Source organism: Rhamphochromis sp. 'chilingali', assembly GCF_963969265.1.
Source record: "Rhamphochromis sp. 'chilingali' genome assembly, chromosome: 18".
Taxonomy (NCBI): Eukaryota; Metazoa; Chordata; class Actinopteri; order Cichliformes; family Cichlidae; genus Rhamphochromis; species Rhamphochromis sp. 'chilingali'.
The window spans coordinates 26,646,737-26,667,033 of record NC_137945.1 but is presented as its reverse complement, the minus strand read 5'-3'; the positions used below and the strand labels follow the sequence as shown (position 1 = coordinate 26,667,033).

Genomic DNA, 20,297 nt, shown 5'->3' with positions numbered 1-20,297 from the left:
AAATAAAATAAACCAACGTAAGGCAGCAGAATGTTTTTGAAATGTAGCGTCATTCAAGCTTAAAGCATCAATGCAAAAAATATATAGTTTAGTATCTAAAGGTCTTTAAACAGATGTGTAAAATTTGTGCCAATATTTGAATCATTTTCAAGGCTGTTCACAACGATTGCTGGATGAATGTGAACTTATTTTTTCCACTAGTGTGTTGTAGCTGAAAACGTGCACTGGTACTGAATGTATACTGAAATGGAAATAGTAAAACAGTACTACTTTACCTCAGACACACAGTTAGATGCTGCTCCAGGTTAATAATCTCTCTGAGGTGATTTCTGTGCCTCCTAAGATGTTGTCCCAACTCTGCCAACAAGAGTTCAAACTGCCCCAATGACATCCTCAAATATGTGCAAAAGCAGTCATAATAAAGCTGCAGCTCTTTTATCAAACCATGAAATTTCCCATAATTTCCAGTTCGTCCTTTTCTTGTTTAATAATCAGGACCAGCTGATCAGATCATGACTTGAGCTGAACTTCATTACGTTCATAGTGTTTTTGGGGGTTTTTAAGGATGTGTATGCACACTGTACGCTCATCAACACTGACTTTGGGCTTCACTCGGCCCTCGGAGGTGTTGGCGCGCTGTTTAACTCACTGTATCGTCGCATCATGTCTTCTGTCTAAGTGGGCTATTACAACTGCTGACAAGTAAATAACATTGACACCACGAGGCAGCATGCTCCTGGGAGATATTAGGTCGTGAGATTCTTGTAGATATTACTTTGACACCACCACTATTTCTGCAGCCGAAGCACATGCTCAGTGGCGGTGGCACTCCCCAACAGCATCAGTCTCCCTTCCCAAAAGGGGAAAAATCAGCCTGGTCTCTGACGTTCCCACAATACCACCCACAAGACCCACCTTGCAAAGACCTTGAAATGCCAAAAGCTCAGTGTATATAGGGGAATAACAATGATCATCTTCAAATATGTAATTCAGACACATACATTTGAGTCTTGCATCTGTTCTGGCTTAATTAAATATTGACAATGATGCCGTCATTCTGTTTTTTGTTTTGTTTTTTGACCTTTCTCTTGCAACGAGAGACTGTGGGCAGGAAATCTACCTATACTCACACAAACATTACACATTACATTTCACTGCAGCTTCCCGCATTGCTGCCATCCAGCATTTAGGGAACTATTGTGGAGGCCCTTCTGAAAATAGATCAGCCTGCTGTAGCATCAAAAAGATGAAACGGAAATGAGCAGAAACACCAGTCTCCCCACCACGAGTCAGGTGTGCTGCACACTTCAAAGTCAAAGGGAGTCGTGAATGCGGCACAAATGAAGCCTCCGGTACGCCTATTCAAACTTCCACATCTCGATAATGACCTCACTCTCCTACACCATTACTCATCATTCATTGAGCTCCGGCTGAGGTGGGAAGGTAGCGCTGGCTGGTGGATTCAAGGCTGGCAGAAGGTGATGGGGGGCGGGAGCGCCGCGTGAGTTAAAAGCAATTGGGAGCAATTTGAATACAACTTAATAATCTCTTTTATTTTCTTGTGACGTTTGCCTCTCTTCTCTGTTTGCCTTAAGGAGCTCTTTTCATATTTAACCTAAATATACTGTGATTGCGGCTCGAGACTTCAGTTTGGTGTTACTCAAGCACAGATTTTCAGTCTCAATGCTTCATCTTAGCCTGCAAAGATGATAAGCTCTTTTTTAAGATCTAACTATGCATATATAACCATGAATAAATGGACAAATTTAGTCAAAAGCAAGGTCTTAGCCTGTTTCTTTGCACGACTAGCTGTTAGTTTGCAGACCAAAAGCAGGTGGATCATCGAGAATTTTCACATAGCAGGTTTGTGAGTTTTCATTTAGTTTAAGCTATCTGTGAACTCTTCTGGAAACAATCCATATCGATGAGAAAGCTTCTGGTCTGATCTCCCGATGTCAATCAGAAGCACTGCATTAAAAAAATTAAAAGAAGATGTTATTTTCCTGTAAACACTCACAGATTTAACTGATTTCCATCAGTTAATGGTGGTTTAAAGACTGTGAAGCCGACAATCACAGGTTCCTCAAAGTGTCACAAACTATCCCTTTGTGAACAGTGCAGGGGAGGGGGGACCCAGTAAAAACACCCATGCAGCCACACAGTGGGTAGGTGTTGGTGAACTGTGGGGTTGTGTGGGCAGGGCAACCCTACACTTACCACTGGATATGACCACACAGGCCCCACAGCAGTTTTGCCCTTTGTTGCCCCTATATGGGGTTTCTGTTGGCAAGCCCACTCTAGGCTACCTCTAAGAAAACTCACGTGGACTCTAAATATGCTAGGCCATGTGGTGTCCATAGAAGGTTTGCTTTTCTGGGTTTTTTGTGGGGCACTCATGGTTGGTTTGCCAACAGAGAACCCTTATTGGACCCATGCTGGTTATTGTCATGATGGTAGGCTTGCCTGTAGAAACCCCATATAGGAAAAGCAAAGGGCAAAACTGCTGTGGGCCCTGTGTAGGATAGGTGTGGGTTTGCCCTGCCTACACAGTCTCACAGTTCATCAACACCAACACCATGGGCCCGCACAGGCATGTTTGCTGGTACATTATTTATAATAAGTAAACAACCAATGTGGCTATTATTTAGAAAGATGACTGGTAAAATACAAAGCTAAACTGGATCTTGCCTTTTCAAAGACAGACCAACATGATTGATTAGATTTAAACATTTGTTGCCCCTTTTCTGGATTGAGTGGCTCCATGGTTTGAGCCCGGTGCTACCTGCTGTGGTAACCCCTTGTGAATATTTTTATTTTAATAATTATTTATTTTTAGCAACATACTGGTAAATGGTAAATGGACTGGTTCTTATATACTGATTTTATACTCTAATTGCACTTTATGTAACATCCCTCATTCTCCCATTTACACCCACTTCAAGCACTTATGCTTCCTATCCAACATTAAGAACTTGAGGTTGGTATCTTGCCCAAGGATCTTTGGCATGCAGATTGTAGCAGCCAGGATTCAAACCACCATCCACCTGCTCTGCCTCCTGAGCTACAGCCCCTCCATTCTGGTCCCAGGTTTGTTGTAGCGAAGTCTCCTTGAGAAAAGCGTAATTGTTGGTGATGTTAAATTTGCAGCACAACAGCACAGTGGAATCTGTATATCTGTAGAGCTCGATGGATACAGGATTTTTGAGACTGATGCAGATATTTGTTGATTTAAATATTAAAACTAGCGTGCTGTGGGGTTTATTTCACTAACAGTGTATCCAACAAATCTGTCTTTCAATTTAGGTGAGTCATCCCTAATGCATGCTTGTAATATTTGGTAACTTCAGCACTTCCCGATCTCATTCAAATATGTCCAGCTGTCAAAAATCTGACGCAGAGGCTTCAAATGAGCCACGTCCATCTTTTATATACAGTATGTTGTTCTTTAACCTTCTGCTACAGAAAACTGAGTATCTCTGTTTCAGCTGTTGGTCAGCAAAAGAAGCTATTAGAAGACGTTGCCTCGAGTTTCAGTGCGCTTTCTTGGTAATTTACTGTGATGTTTAATTTACATAATTATTGGCTGATTAATTGATAATATAAGTTGCAGTAATTGTTTTGTTATGTAAATAACGAAGCAGCTTTTGAAGTTGTTAAGTATTTCCTGTCGCAGCTTAGCTCAGAAAGTGAACCAAAGAACCTCTCCTCTGTGGCTCGTGACCTTTGCTTCACGTCAGGAGGACATCACTGTAAATCTGAGGGAGAGTTACGGTTTTAAAGCCCGGCGATGCTGAAGATACTCGGCTTCAGTACATGAGGACAGAGAGCACTAAGGATTATGTTTCATGACGACACAAGTACATACATCTCAATGGCACCAAATCAAAGAAAGACAGCAAAAACCTTTTAGCATGTCTGCGTGCCACATTACACCACTCCATTATTCAGCACGCTTCCTAAGAACTGGTCTCAGTTCAAGAACTGAATATATCTCCCCTTGTTCTCTTCATTTCTGCTTGACTGTACATCCATTTCATGTGAAGGCTTTCATTTCTTTTCTTTTTAAACCAGCTGTGCATTAAACCAGCTGCACAATGATGTTTGCATGAATGCCAAACACAAATCATTTGTTGGAATTAAGCATGTTTTCTCTCCAGAGCCTCTAAATGCTCCAAACAGTGAACAATGTGCGTTTCTACAGTGTATGGGGGATTTTTACCTTAATGTCTCAATTTAGATTTTACAACACTACGAATGCGAGTAATCTCGTACGCTTCCTCCGTCTACAAAGCATACAATCTCTTCGGGTTGTGCCGATTCATAAAAACCCCTACATTTCAGTCCTTTGAATTACAGGAAATCACATTTCCCTACTCTGCCTGCTCATGTCATTTTCAGCCTTCTCTACATGAATTTTGGCAAATTGGAAAATATTTTTAAGTTACCCAGACCTAGATTGAGCTAACCCAAGCCTTAAAGGAAGAAGACGGAGCTTTTCCCTTTCCAATTTATGTACATATAAAAGTGATATTTCTAAGATACTGAGTGCCCTAAAATTTTATAAATCTCTTTGCAGGCAGCATTGCCACCGCTTCATCCTCCCCTGCAACATTAATGTCATTCAGAAGTAGCCAAGGAAAGTGCTTGTCGTCAGATAACAGTGTTTTTTCTTCTTCTCCCTGAAAAATAGATTTACATTTACATTTCATTCAAAAGCTCCAACATGTCCAGCCTCTTCTCCAGTCTTCATTTCTGCGTTTATCCTATTTGGTGTAAAAACATCACCAAAACTGTGCGCCAACGCTACCTTCCATATTTCGAGTTCTCCAGGAACTAAATATGGACTGTGTGCACTCTTTCCAATAGCATTCCCAGTAGGATCAGTGCTAGGTGACTATGACGTCACTTGACGTTAACAGGGACCAACTGAGGCTAATTTTCAAGCCTGAATACATCAGCATCAAACAGCTGTTTAACTGAATGTAGAGCATAGAATGAGAAAGTTGATATTATGAGCTGTAAAAAACATCGGTCCAGACTAGGGCTGGGCGATATATCGAGTTTTTAAATATATCGATATATTTTTATACGAGATATGATATGTGACAATATTGTTTATATTGATATAGTCTATGTTACGTTAATTATAAGTACTAATTATGCTTGTGGGGCCGCAAGTTTGCCTCTCTTTCGTCCACTTGTGTCTCTATGCAAACCTTACTCTGCCTCGCCTCTCCTTCACTGAACACAACTCCCCCTCGCCCATCGCTTCACCTGCAGGCAACGACAAGATGTACACGGCAGCTATCAAAGAGGAGCTGGTCAGTAAAAAGAAAACATTGTACTGTGCTTCAACGTAATATTACCGTACGGTGTGTGTATGAGGACCACAAATGGCACCTGTAAGAGACGTGGTTACAAAGAGGATTTCAAACTCAGTCAGTAGAACTCGGGAACAGAGCAGCTGTGAAATCTGTCTTTGTTATTGTGCTCAGCGTCTTTTAGTTTACATTTTGACTGCACAGTTGTGAGCTTTTTGTTATGCCGAAATACAACATTGTTTTATTTTATTTATGGAGCATGATTTTAATAAATGCTGCAAATTTATTTCTGAGTAATTTCTTCATGTGCATCTAAGCTGTATGTTAATAAAAGTGCCTGTGAGAGATTTGGGACACAGCTTTGACTAAGAACTCTCTTTTTGTTCTTACTTTATGGCTTTAAAAATAATATCGAGGTATATAGCTTATATCGGCATCCAGCTAAAGAATATCGATATATGAATTTAGTCCAGACCTTCTGAGTTTCTGTTGAAAAAATGAAGTTTAGAAATGGAAAGAAAACTTGGAGAGAGAAAGAAGGAACTTTAAGAAATCTGAGATTTCAGTGTCTCAAATTTTGTGTGACATGAAGTTGACCTTTCGCCAAGCGCCTTCACTGAACAGCTATTGCCCAATCATGGCTTAGTAGCCCCATGTTAGTAAGACATGTTAGGCCTGTAGTTGCCCCTCCCTGAGCCTGGTTCTGCCAGAGGTTTCTTCTTATTAAAAAAGCTTTTTTTTTTCTTTCCCACTGTTACCAAGTGCTTGCTGATAGGGGGTCGTCTCTGTATTATTGTGGGGTCTTTGCCTTACAATGTAAAGTGTCTATAGGTCACTGTTATTGTGATTTAGTGCTATACACATGAAATTGCATCTTTAACCACCAGAATATGCATGTAGCAACTGTTCCATTAAGTTATACCTTAACGCATTTTAAACCCTGGACTTTATTAACACAGACATGTCTTAAAAAGTTTCTTTTCCTGTTCAAAACTTCCTGCATGCTCTAAATATTGGAAGCAGCACGTCCCCTGCGCCTGCGTCCCCACTAAAATTTGCACCTGCACTTCTGAGTATGTGCCATTGGAGAAAGGAAAACTCGCCAGACATGACAACAGCATCTCAGTCAATTATCACTCAGATTGGTCTTCCTATAGTCACACCCACAGTTAGCACTTCTGAGCTCTTCAAATTCTCTTTTTTATGGGTACTGAGATCTGCTTTAAAGCAAAAACTTGCAGACTCTCCATACTCTTTCTATTTCCCCTTCCCCTCCTTGCACTCAGAGGGAGTGTGTGTGTGTGTGTGTGTGTGTGTGTGTGTGTGTGTGTGTGTGTGTGTGTGTGTGTGTGTGTGTGCGTGCGTGTGTGTGTGTGAGAGAGTCCCGAGTGGCCAACCAGCCAGGCTGCCTGAAACTTCTGACTAGCCATGTTCTTCAAACATCATGCCGCAACCAAAGCATGGCAGGATGACAGATAGTCCCTTCAATATATAGTGACAAACAAATTAGTGCAAAGATGCTTCTCGCTGCATACCAGATGTGTTGGGCTCTGTGGTATGGAACAGCCGATGAAAAACTGTCCACGTCCCATCTGTGCTTTGCCGCGACCATCGGTGCAGCAATTTGTGCTGAACAAAGTAGTGCAAACAGCCAGCCTGATTATATGTGTCATAATGTGAGGCATAAAAACAGTGGCGGGGGAGGATCACACAGGCGCTCGCAGATTTGTATGAGCACCGGAGAGGACGGGGCAGGGTGCAGGTGACTAAACAGGACGCGGAGGGGACTGGTGAGGGAAGAAGGGAAAGCGAATAGAAGTAGGAAAAACAAATTTATTTTAGATCTCCATACAGATAAATTGTGTTTCATATGAAGTTGCAACCAAAAGTCAGACTCCTTTCAGCTATTTTTCTCCCTCACAGCTTCCCTCCGCTCAGAGTGTTGCTTTTCGGCTCCAGCTGCCGTCCAGGCTTGAGCTGGTGACTGCAGGGGTTTGACACGAGCAGGCCAATTTGTATCTAACCTCACACCTACCTATTGACACCCACACACCCTGAGATTGGAGACCACATGCGGGGGTCACATCACCGTCTTGAGTGCCGTGTCAGTGCAACACGTTTTTGTTCTCTCTCCCGAGCGCGGCGACAGGCCAGAGTTTCGGCTCTGAGTAAACGAATGTGATGAAAGCGGAGAGACAAGGCTTCTCAAGTCGAGCTGGAGAATGCTTTGCATCGGCGCCGATGACAGCGAGCCCACGCGGCTCGCTGACAGAAAGAAGGATAACTGTAGGAGGGAGATGAGCACCAGCACACTGAGAGGCAGAGACATTCCTGACCTGCTTAGTGTCATTACGCCGCAGACTTATCTCGCCTGCTCTGCCTTGTAAATACACTTGAGTGCTTGTTATCAAACGAGCGGGGCGACAAACCTCATCCAGGTTTGAGTCTCCGGCTCTCTCCGCTCGCTCGTAAATGAGTCATTCTCATGGATGACAGCCTACATTAATATTCAGTTATGGAAGGAAGCGAGTGCGCATTAAATCCGACACTTATCAGGTGGCGATCGTGATCCGTGTAGAAGTTTTTAAGCGAAAAAAAAAGATTTGCCTGTTTGCTTTTAATTGCCGAGATGTATTCACAGGAACAGACTCTTGACTGCGTGTAGGATTCATTCAGCTTCTTGCTGCCACTGCTCGATCTCAAAGCCACACTGACATTTCAGCTGGAGCCAAGTTCATTTTTAGGATGATTTGTTGCTCGCGTGTTTTATACACTTGGCTGTTTTCATAAAGGCCTTTCCAGCACTCTAAGTTACTATTGTTACGATGTTGCTATTTTAGCGCTAAAAGCTTTTGCAGTCAAACTGAATGGCATCCAAAAGCAGCGTACTTGGTCTTCACAGCGCGGGATCCAAAGTGAAAAATTTATATATTTTTTCTTACATCGAAAATGCACACTTCACACAGTTCGCATTTGAGAAATGACATTAAAAGGCTTTTATCAGGAGGGTGCTCTCCAGCTGTATCCCTGCACTGAAAGCAAGCACGGCTCTCAGAGGTGAGTGTTTGAGGAGCTGTGAGCGTGAGTGTTAGGCGGTGGCGTGATCATAAGCCTTCCCCCCCCCACGCCGTACCATTCCACCGTCTGCCGGGTCTCTACGACAGCCGTCACACACTCTGAGCAGGCTCCTGCAATGACACTCGAGCGTGGCGAGTCGCCTCTGAGGAGCAGAGGAGTGTGTTCTGTGTCTCGCTGTCAAAATGGAAGAGCAAATGTAAAAAAAATGTAAAAAGTGAGAGAGAAAGAGATAACGGCATCAGATTTTGCCATGTGCCACAATATGATTAAACAGTCCGCTGGAGTTCTTCTCCACAGTGTTGTATTCTGCGCCACCTTAGTTTCAACCTGCCAGCGCTGATCATGAATTTTCAGGTTCAGCCGAATCTTATCTTTTCTTACATGCACAGAAGTGTTGGTCAGCAGGCCCCCACTGTTTAAGTATTTGCACCCATTAAGAAGCTACATAAGAAGATGGAAGACCAGAAAAGGCACATTTCAGTTTCTGTTCTCTCTGATCAAGCAGTAAAAGGAAAGTACTGCTCTTTTCCTCGTGTTATAAGAAATGTGACAAAAACAGACTGGAGACAATTGTGTTTAGCTTCTGTTAGCTTTCCTCACTGTCTAGATTTCTAAATTATTCTCTCAAGCAAGCTTTGCAAAGCAAGAGCTGTGACCATGACTGTATGACAGAAAGCTGTAAAGTGTTTATGGGGGTTTGATTCCGAGTAATTAGAGCTAAAACCAAAGAAATGCATGTTGGTACACCAGAAATTAGTAGAAGTGGGGTCAGAAGTTACCGTGGTTACACTGTGTTTTGATTTTTTCTGAAATACTCTTACTTACTATAAGATGAGCTAATTGCTAAACATAGCATAAAGGCAGGAGACGTGGTGAAACGACCAACCTGCTAATGCCTCATTTGCTTGTTAAGAATGAGGTTTTTAGCCATTTCTAGGTTCAAATGCTGTTAGCGCCCAAGAAACAAACAAGCTCAGAGGCGCCATTTAAAGCTAAAATCAGCCCAGATTCTTTCAGCTTCATTAAATTGACGAGTGGAGCTAATACTCAATGTTAAGTTGGGTAACTAGTTGGCAAAGTATCTCATGTTGATGCTGTTAGGACATCATTGTAATAACATTGTTATTCTCCAAGATCAGCAACTGACCAGTGACATTATCTGAGCATTCAGTTAGCATTAGCCAAGAAGTTAGCCAGTGCTTTTAAAAACTCACTAATAAACCAACATGATAAGCTAAATTGGGCTAACAGAAAACCCAACTTGATAATATAGTTATTATATTTTACAAGTTAGTAAAGAAAATACATTAACAAGAGTTAATTATCCAAAGAGTCATAACAACATAATTGATTAGCGCCAATGTTGATCCTGGACCAATAAGATGCACCAGCTAGCTGATGTTCTAAAAACAAAACTGTGATATATACTTTGGATGGAAACAAAGAGTGAAAATACACTGGACGGAGATCAGGAGCACATGACTGGAAAAAGACGCCGAAAATGACAAGAACTCACCTGAGGTAACATCTGAAATGAGCTCGTCCACAACATGGAGGTTAGCCTTTTAATATGAGGCTGTGTGGTTTGGATTACATGCCTGGATGAAGATTTGATCCTAAGCTTAACGTCCGCACTGAAATCTTAGTCAGCCAGGGGACGATTCTTTTCTGAAGTGCTAAAATTTGGTGTCCAGGGACACTGAGAGTTAATAAGAACAGCTTAAAGCCCAAAGGTGGAGGCTCCTTCCTTAAAAAGAAGCAAACTCAGGAGACTTGGGAACAGGTGTATCATTTGCTGGCCTACTGATGCAGATTTATCTGCTAGATCCTTATAAGGAGTCATGTTGCAGATATTTCAAGTTTGTTCCCTCCTAATTAATTCTATTTTTTATCTTCTTACTTGTTGTAATTATCATAGGAGGCGAAGTTAGACACTAATTGCAAACAAATCAAATGAGAAAAGTGCAAGATTATGAAGAATTCCACACAAGTTTAATTAGTCTAAGTCTCAAAGGTTGTCTCGCGCACACGCAGCTTTTAACATGATTAAATGAAAAGTAATACCTGCCAACCTCAGTCACTAATGAGAACCAGAAATTGGAGTTAACAAAACAGAACGTGATACATCCGCCTAAAACACAAAGTGATAATTCCCACTAGCAGCGCATTGTTCAAGTTGTTCAAACTGAACATAGCGTAGCTGCAAAACAACCGGTGACCATGTATCTTTGATGATCGTGAAGATGTATAGGTGATAAAGGTCACATTAATCTGTAAAACGGCATAACATCTGCTCAAAAAGACAACAAAATGACACGCAGCGTGTAGCAAAGGGTGTCTACAGTGAAGCCTGCCCTTGGCATGCATGCATGTCCAGGGGAGCAAATGTAAAGCAGATGGCCTGGCTACTTTGTCCTCATTGCTGCTAATCAGGTGCTAAATATCCATCAGTGTGTGCTAAAGCGTCCCCCTACTCTTTTTGTTTTTTACTCCCATTTTCATAGCATACTGTACATGCCTTTTTTTCTTTTTTGTCCTCCACTCTCAACTCACTGAACATCACCAGCGATTAAAACACCTCTTTCTAACACAGAAGTTCACGCACATTTGTGGTGACAGGTCGGTGATACCTGAGCGTGAAGAAAAAAAGCCCATATCCTGTGAGTGGTCGATGCGAGGAGCTTTCTACAGCCGAGTGTTTTTACTCCACAGGAAATAAGCGCGGAGCTCAACGCGAGAGAAATCATATGAGGAATGTAGACACTGAGCACAGAGGCTAAATAACACATCCAGTCACATTACAGCTGTTTGATTATTCAGAAAATCTACTGTGGGTGGGGACCACAGCAGTGTTGGTGTTATTTATGGTTGTGCTGTTGGAGTTACTGTATGTTGCTAAAGCCCATTTTTTATGTCTGTCAAACAGCAAAAACACAATATGAAAGCAGCCTCTGCATGTTTCCCCTTAGATGTTTGACTGATGTGTGTACAGAGGCCCGCAGACGCATAGCACAAAGCCTTTCCCGCATGTGTGGACAACACAGGCACACTCGTGTATTGTGTCATTGCGCTATAAATGACTCTTCATCCTCGGCGAACGTGAAGCAGTCGTTTTGAGTAAAATGTAACAGAAATGAAAATCAAAGGTTTATTTATTCAAATAATTGATCATTAAAGAAAATGTGCTTGGTGTAAACTGAATGTAAACCAATCAAGTGCATTACATTAGATTTCACATTTTACTAACGTGCCAACATTAAAAGGACATTTTACATTGAATCAGTTCACTTAAAGTCAGCATTTTGTGAGTGTGTCATGAGACATCACTAACAGTCAGAAAGGACGTTTTTAATAATATTCTGGTGTTTTTTTATTGTAGATTTTTTAAAATATTTTTTAAGTTTAATATTGCAGGTTGTGATTAAAGTTCCATAATTAGCAGAAAATACAGTCAAATTATAATTTATGTCCAGCGCATATAGATTTTCAACATTGCCTGTGACTGAATGGAAACACCAACAGTTTGACCTGGTAAAACTCATGCAATACTATGCAAAGGTTTTCTTTTGCTTCATTGAGCCAGATTTTATTTATTTATTTATTTTTAAGTGGCATTGAGCAATAGTTCCCCAGGCTTTCTGAATCTCTTTCAAAGTTTTTCTTTGGACATTGGCTGCTTTTTCTCTCATTTCCATTCCAGTCCTTGTGCCAGACCATTTTCAGAGGGATGTTATTTTGGTTCGTTTCCATGTCAAGCCACTTAACACTAACCTTTTGACTCATCCAAGCATAAAATGATACCTAACTAAAGCGTGAATCAGTGTTTTGCCTACACATAAAAGACAACTTTCACATTTTCAATTGTATTTTTGGCACTTTGTTACCAGCATCCTGTTTCCATTTCTTTAGCTGACTCTATGACAAGTGACAAAGTTTGACAGGTATAAAATTATATGCTTTGCACCAACAAGGTGTTTCCCAAAGAGGCATTAGCTGAAAACTTGGCACATGTCAGCATGATGTGGCCTTAAAAATGTAAGAAAACTGGACAAGTGGAGGACGAAAGATGGACAAAAAAGTTGTCTTCGGCAGATAAAAGCCATGTCCTTCAGAAATAAGAAAACATCCAGCAAAGACCTGAGAAATGCGTCTGGCTGTACTGATTTCTTATCGGAAACGGTGTCAGTGGAAGGGTGGCTGTCAAGAATCTATTATTATGGAAAGGAAACAGGGAAAAAGGCTGAAGTACACCAAATTACACAAAAAGTAGACTCAGCCGCAATAACCTCTAGAAGTATGAATTTAAGAAGGACTGAGTTTCAAATAATGAAAACTTTCTGTTAGTGGACTCAAATCACGCGTACGGGCAGGGAGCAAATCATTTTTAATTGAAGACATAAAGAAAAATGTAGGTAGATTCCAGGATATACAACCTGAAATCAGTCAGAAAAATAAAAACAAGCAGGGAGGCAACGAGATGACCTGACAAAGATGAAGGGAAAGACACAGGTGGAACATTCAGACAAACAAGGAGTGCAGGACGGGACGAGGGAAAGGACGAAAGCATGTGAGAAAACCAGCTTTCAAAGTAAAACAGGAAGTTACAACAAACAGCAGCTGAGACATGACAACAAGGGGCAACATTATTGTACTACACTATATTATTATAATATTGCTGCGTTCCATTAACCTTGGCTATAAAACTTATACTATGCATCTGTATGTGCCAATAGAGTGGTTACCTGAGCAGCTGCTCAGTATACTGCCTTTGGACTTGAACTGTGTTTTCAGCGTTTTTGCTGAGTCCGAGCTTTGAGTTGCTATGAAGAGTAACACTGTACATGATGGCAGAAAGGCGGGGAAAGTAGAAGCGAAGCCAAATCAGCAGATATGAAATAGACGGTAACACTTTCTGGTGAATTACTCCTCCAATCAGGAGAGATCTGTGACATCCTTTATTAGATGTTGCCTCTATTCCAGACCTTTTAGCCACCGGTAAATGCAGGATAAAATTCATTTGGAGGGGCCAAACCTATGAAAGAGCTTATATTGCTTTTATTAAGCAAACATAAGAATAATTCTGCTTCCAACACTTCATCCACTGGGCTCCTCAGTCCTGAAACACATTCGGTGGCAAAAGAAGTGGTGATGCAACACAGTGGTAAAGATGCCCCTGTCCCAGTTTTTTTGAAGCTCTTTGTGACATCAAATTCAAAGCTTTCGTTTTCAAATCAAATTTCTCAGTTGCGTTTCTTTGTGTTGTTTTCAGTCAAACACAGATTCTGCATGATTTACAGATCGTCAGTTTCTGCTTTGATTTACGTTTAACACTGCGTCCAAACTTCTTTAGAGACAAGCTTGTAAAGAAACAATACAGCCTCTCATTTATTGGCTCAGTGGATTCAGTATTAAGAAGAGTTTGAGAGAAAAATACAGAAAGAGAAAGAGAGAAAGTCAAACAGAGAGTGAGAGTCAATGATTTCCCCCAGCACCTGTTTCACTAGTGTCTCCTGTCGCTCATCTGACCCATTCGTTATGCTGAGCCATGGGGAAATCTGATTGGGCTCATTACCCTCTCCTCAGAACTGATTCAGGAAGTGCGAGGAGAGAAAGAGAGGGCCTGTTCGGCGGCTCATTGTGAATGGAAACCATCATCAGGGTTGTCACTATCAGGAACGTCTGGCCATCTGCCAAGGCTCTCCCTATCTAACCTGGCTCTCCTCCACCTCCCAGCCTTTCCGCGGTGGAAACAAATGAGTGTCGTCTCCTCTCGCTGTGTCCTGGTGCAGTGGGGGATGGACGTAGTGAGCTGAGACTATTGGCATGCATTGTCTCATTCATTCAGGCCCACTGCTGAATAAGAAGGGATGGATGAAAGATACCGTGAAGGGCATGTAAGGTAACGGGGTTCACATCTGCGGAGGTGATCGGTGATACGTTTGATGAACTTCGCAGCAGACGGGATTTTTCCTCTTAGCTTTGAGGTGAAGCTTTGACAGGGAAGGTTGCACATTCACCTTATTTGCCCCGATATACTGGACGGGTATAATCGGTGTATAATTTGGAAACATGAAGCTGGCCTCACAGTCAGCCTCAATCTCATATCAGTGCTAACTAACAGAAGAAGAGTATTTATGCTGCTTTAAGAGCGATTTCTGTTAAAGAAGCTTTCAGGTGGTCTCGGCAATCTGGCCTCCATATGGACTTCCTGAAGCATTAACTTAAAACTGCGCAAATTAATTTGTTATCAGCAGTGAAAATCTGCTATATTTCTGGGAAAATCAGTAGCACTACAAGCTGTAAATCACCGAGGGAAAAAAATGCCTCTTATGTTACACGGAGCTCACTTATAAATCAGAGAATAGTGCACTTGTGCTGGCGCTTCATGAACCTTTGAAAACACAGTCAGAGGTGGCATTTCAGAGATGACCTCTAAACTGTGCTGCTTACTGCTGCACAGTTGATTCAACATCAGAGTTATTGAAACCACAGTGATATTTTCTATTCAATAGCTACTTCCTGAGACATTTGAAGTGAACAGTGCTCCACTGAAAGTGAAAAGAATTGTTTTGGAAGGTTGTGTGAAATTATACAGACTGGAGGAGCTCTATAGACAAAAACCTCTATTCTGACTGTGAATGTTCAAATAAAAAGCCTTTGAATGCAGAATAAAAGGGTCTGTGCAGGCTTTCATAAAGCCTGGTGATAAGTCCAGCACATTAGGAAGCAGGGAGGACAGTGCATTGAATCTGCTTCCTCCTTACATCATTAACTGCATAGGGATGATATTTCATCTGTCAGTGTGTGTGATTTTAGCGTTTTAGTCAACACACAAATATTTCAACATCGCGATGGCCAGAGGATAAAGCCAATCGAGATGTGATTACCTAACATTTCATCGAGTGCTATCATCAGGTCATTATAAATAGAATTTTAATTTTACTTACATGCCATTAGGTCTCATTTACTCTTTGGATGATAATGCTATTGCATCACATTAGCATTAATTGGAAATAAACTAGCAGGTTTTTCCCTGATTTGTTTGGAGGGGAAAAATAAAATATATTTTCTTGCTTTTTTATCAACATGACTGCAGCTGAAGAAAATAAAGATTTACACTGTAAGTAAAAGATGCCCTATTTATTGGTTATTGGTTGGCTAGACAAAAAGGTTGAGTTAGAAAGGATGTGCAGCAGGTTAGGGGGAATAAGGAAAGGGATGGAAGTGAGCTGCCAGGCAGGAGGGGAAAAGGAAGTCCAGAGAGAAGATTCATGGATGTATGGAAGGAGAACATGCAGAGGGTGAAGAACAAGAGAAAAAGAAGAAAAGATTTCACCCACTGGTTGGTTGGCTAGCGTTTTAAATATCTGGAGAAGAAGATTGGGGTGGTCACAGGCAGTATAAAAGATCTCCCGGGTCTGTAAAATAAAGCCAATGGAAAGTGCCTTAAACTTGCATTATTATGAATGTTCACCAGGGGGCGATACCTGTAGCTCCAACCCTCAGCGTTGGCTTTTATAAACAGTCAGGTATTCATTGCAATTCTGACTGTATAAAACGCTAAGTCCATTTTAACATTTTAGTTCAATTAAACTAACATAATGAGGATACCAATCTCATTCCCGACACATAAAATACGGACGATTTGTCATGTTCCGAGGCAACCCATAAGAGCGCGGAAGGTTACCTTCTCCATGATACGTGCCGGACGCTCCCAGTGGTAACACACGTTTCCCTAACCTTATTCCTAACCTTGACTACAGTCTTAATCATATTACATGGCGTTATCCAAAGCGATTCATGTTGAGAAAGTAAAAGAAATGTACATGTGTAGATTCATTCCAAACGGTTCTCATGTTTCCTGACGTTTCTGAACACATAACCTAGAAATGTGTTGGGTGGCCGAAAGCGTAACATACCTTCAATTTGTCACATGACATAATCTGTTACACTTTGGCATGAGAACGTTAACAACTTGCCCATCACAAGTTGTTAGCCAAGATCACGTGGTTTCACAGTCTGACACATCCCTCACCTGGTACATCCGGTTTCAAACACCTCATCTCCTGACTTAATGACAGGATTTCACGTCCCAGCGGGTGAGGTCACAGTTGCTTTATCAGTCCTTTGAACCATCTATAAATGTGACTCAAAAGAAGTTTGTCCCTTAATAAAACTAATAATAACTATGATGGTAAAATTGGGTTGCAATGGCCTTTAACCCTCTCAGGCTCAAATTAAACTTTTTGTTGCTAATGCACAACCAAGTCCTGCAGTGGTACTTCTGAGTAATAACAACTAATAAAATATGTATGTGGGGTAATCAGGTTGTTAGTTTGTAACTGTTGCAAATTGGCAACGCCTGCCTCGAGAGGGTTAAAACCCCATCTACATGTAAGAACAACTGAACTGATTTCATTTTAGGAAATGTAATCAAGCTGTGATACCTGTATTGTAGCCACTTGTCAGTGACAGTGATTAAAGCATATCCTGCTTTATTGCCTATTTAAGTGAACCCACAGTTTACAAAGTGAACATCATGCTGTATTAAGGACGATTTCAAACTGCTAATTGTAAACATAAACTAATTAGGAAAACATATATGCAGGTCATCGATCAACTAAGCCATAATAAGCATTTTCTCTTTAGTCAGACTTCATTTTACAAGCCAAAGATTTTCCTCCTAAAGAATGCTGGGTTAGTGCATTTATCACTGGCAGACCTGGATCCTACAATCACAGCACAGTATTAACAGCTGCCGTCTCCTCTCCATTGTAAACCTCCAGATTTGAGCGCTCCGAATGTCAGCCTCGTATTTCTAAAGGAGGATGCACTTTCGTATGTCAGAGCGGCTCTCGATTTTCAGTCTGTTTATGCAAAGCCTTGGTGTCTCATTGCCCAGTGGGGCTTTTCACTTGGCAATAGCTGATGAGTGGGTTGTTAAGACCCCTTGGTGGAACAGGATTATCAAATATAGATTACAGGCGTTTGGGGCCCCAGTGTGAAAGCTCGGGCTCCTGAGTGTTAATTGCTGGCCTCGCTGTGCTCTCCAATTTCATGCTTGAAGTGAACATTTGTCTTTCACGCTACAAAGGCATTTGTGTGTAAATGCAAGAATGAGCTAAGATATGCTGTACCAGCCAACAGACCCTTAAAAACACTAATTTTTCCACATTTATAAATACAGCAGACAGTCGTATGTGTGTCTGTGTGTGTGTGTTTTCTTACTGTAAATGGGGCTTTAGGGGGTTTAAAAACAATATAGACTGATTTGAAAATGGCCTGTATAATGACACTGGCCAAGGGAGTCATTTAGGCCCAAATTGCTGCCTGTGTTGGGCTTCGGTCCGTAATTAGGTCAGAATGCAAATGCGTGTATTGTGATGTTGGCCCACGAGGACTAGCACAGCTCCAGCCTCAGTGTTTAGAGTGTAACCATGTGTGTCAGAGTGACTCATTGAGCCCCGCTAGTGCTGTTGAGCTGCGAGAAGAGAAAGAGCACTGGGGGCCGAGCTCATTCACAACCTTGTGCTCTTATCAAAATGTGTTTACTGCACTGTAATGCTGCGTCCCATTTAGGCAGCATTTAGCAACGTTAAACTGTTGCGGCCCCGGGCCTGAATGCTGGGGTGGAGACACAAAGGGCCTGGGATGCATCGTGACCTCTGGCTCACCCTCTAACCCTGCACACACTGACATCCATTCATTCTGCCTTTATTTCTCCCTCTTCATCACCTCATTGTACTCATTGTACTTTTTGTACAGCCCTGTTTTTCCTCCCGTCCTGATGCCTCTCCCTTCTATTGATCATTAGGTGGTGTTGAGAAGAGAGGGGAGGTTTAATTAAGGAGCCAGACTGGTCTGTCAATTCTGCTCAGCGCTGCATGGAGTGCACTAGACCAAGCAATGGCTCTAATAGGGCTTCATACAGTAAACAACACGCACACCTGGACAGCAGCGGGCCCCAGGGAGGAACAGGAGAGCGCTGTGGTAGATAAAGAGAATTTAGCATCATAGGTGTGGCGCATGAGTGTGGAAGATTTCAAATGGTTAAAATGCCTGAAAATGAAAGAAGAATCGAAGAAGAGACGTTGGTTATTTTGCATTTTGGGTTTAATTAATTGAGCCGTTTTTCACTGTGACTTGAATCTCACATGCCACATTACATGAAAATTGTAGCACTGACAGCAAAGTGAAGATTGCTTATCGGTGTGATCCAGCAGACAGTAGCAAACCTGACAATATTAGATAAAAAATCTTGTTATTATCCTTCATGAGGGCGCGCAAGAAAAATCAAATGCCTTGTCACAGTTCTGCGATTCTGAGCAGTGCTGACACAATTATTGCGACTACTACGACTACTACTGATATGGAAAAAAAAATCTGCGGGCAGGTTTTGTATGGCGCAGACACAAGTGGTTAATTTGTCTTGCTAGTTTTAAAATCTTCGTTGTATCACTGATTATAGTCAGATGACAAAAACTTGGTTGCTTATAAATGGAGACTGTAACATGGCGTTCACAGAGGGATGGGGAAATGAGCATAATGTGTATGAAAATCAAAAGAATGGGGATTTATAATACATAAGCATATACATGTTAGTTATTGCTGTATGTGTGTTTGTATATGTGCATATAGTCCTTCTGACTGGCCCACTTGTTAAGCGGGTATGGACGAGGATTAGGGCCACTGGACAAAAAGGAGGGGTCCTTTGGATTTGAATTATTACTTAAAATTATTACTAAAAAACCCCAAAATATTATATATGCTATATGTGGTGCATAATGTTGACAGTACTGGAAACAAAAGAGCTTTGCTGAACTATATCATGAGCAAATATTTAATTATAACTTGCATTATTTTCTTTTTGCTAAACGGTCTGTTGGATATACTAATACTGACAAATCTGTAACAGGCCAACCAATATATCGATCTGGGTCTGATTACAGTGGCCTGAAACAGCGTTCATAATTAAGCCTAATGATTTTAGATGTGTGAATGAGAGACTAGATTGCATGACTTTTTTGGCATATTTGGACACAACAGCTTACACATATTATTAGAGTAACGGCTCAAGAAGTCCTTTCCTGCCCACAGCTGTGATATTGTCCTGTCTAAAATCTGAACGGACCACTTTGATTTAGAAAGCTGCTTTGTTGCGTCTAACGTTGCATTTTCTCTGGCGACGCCGCTGATTCTGCAGACGTGAATATTTTCCTTTAAGCCCCATGGTGACTTTTGTGAATGAAGCAGCAAAATAGGACAGTCCACAAAACAGCAAACGTTGTAGTGTGAGTCACAGTGGACGAATGTGTGGATTTTTACTTGACCACATGCGTGTGTGCGCACTGCGCTCCATGCATGGGTGACAGGCTTGTGTGCATAGTTCTGCTCGCTTATGCTTCATCTCTGGCCCCGTGTTGGGGCCGATGATGATCCGCGGCTTTAATCGATAAAACTATCAAAACATCTCCTCCGCTGCCCTGTTGTTGACTCTGCGTGTCTCTTGTCTCCCCTCCAGAGAAAGTCAGTATGCTGTCGGCATTGATCGCTCCCTTCAAGTACATAAGCCCTGGGACCAGCAGCACAGAGGACGAGGACAGTTTAAGTAAGCTGCTGCGTCTTTTTCCTTCTCTCTGTCAGTGCACACGCTACCTCTCTCAGTGGCAGGCCTAATATGGAAATGATCTCTCTGTTGCCCCGCATAATTAATTATTTGGCAGATGAGCTCTTTGGTTACACACTGGTGTCAGCTTGCACGTTAAAATTCTGTATTCCTTTAAAAGCGAGCGATTAAATATTAAATCCGAGTGTTCGTGATAATTAAGTCATTAGATAGGTAACTGCATGCCTGCATACGCTATCATCTAGACCTACAATCTGCCCACCAATGAATGG

At 41.7% G+C, this 20,297-nt stretch overlaps 1 protein-coding gene across 2 annotated transcripts in view; it reads left to right on the top strand.

Moving 5' to 3' along the window:
• adarb2 (adenosine deaminase RNA specific B2 (inactive)) overlaps positions 1–20,297 on the top strand; it is a 232,409-nt gene that overhangs the window by 121,305 nt on the left and 90,807 nt on the right. For both annotated transcript variants that reach the window (XM_080864184.1, XM_080864183.1), the window contains one exon: positions 19,921–20,007. In XM_080864184.1, coding sequence (XP_080720310.1) covers positions 19,921–20,007 — 87 coding nt within the window. The remainder of the gene's footprint in view (positions 1–19,920; positions 20,008–20,297) is intronic.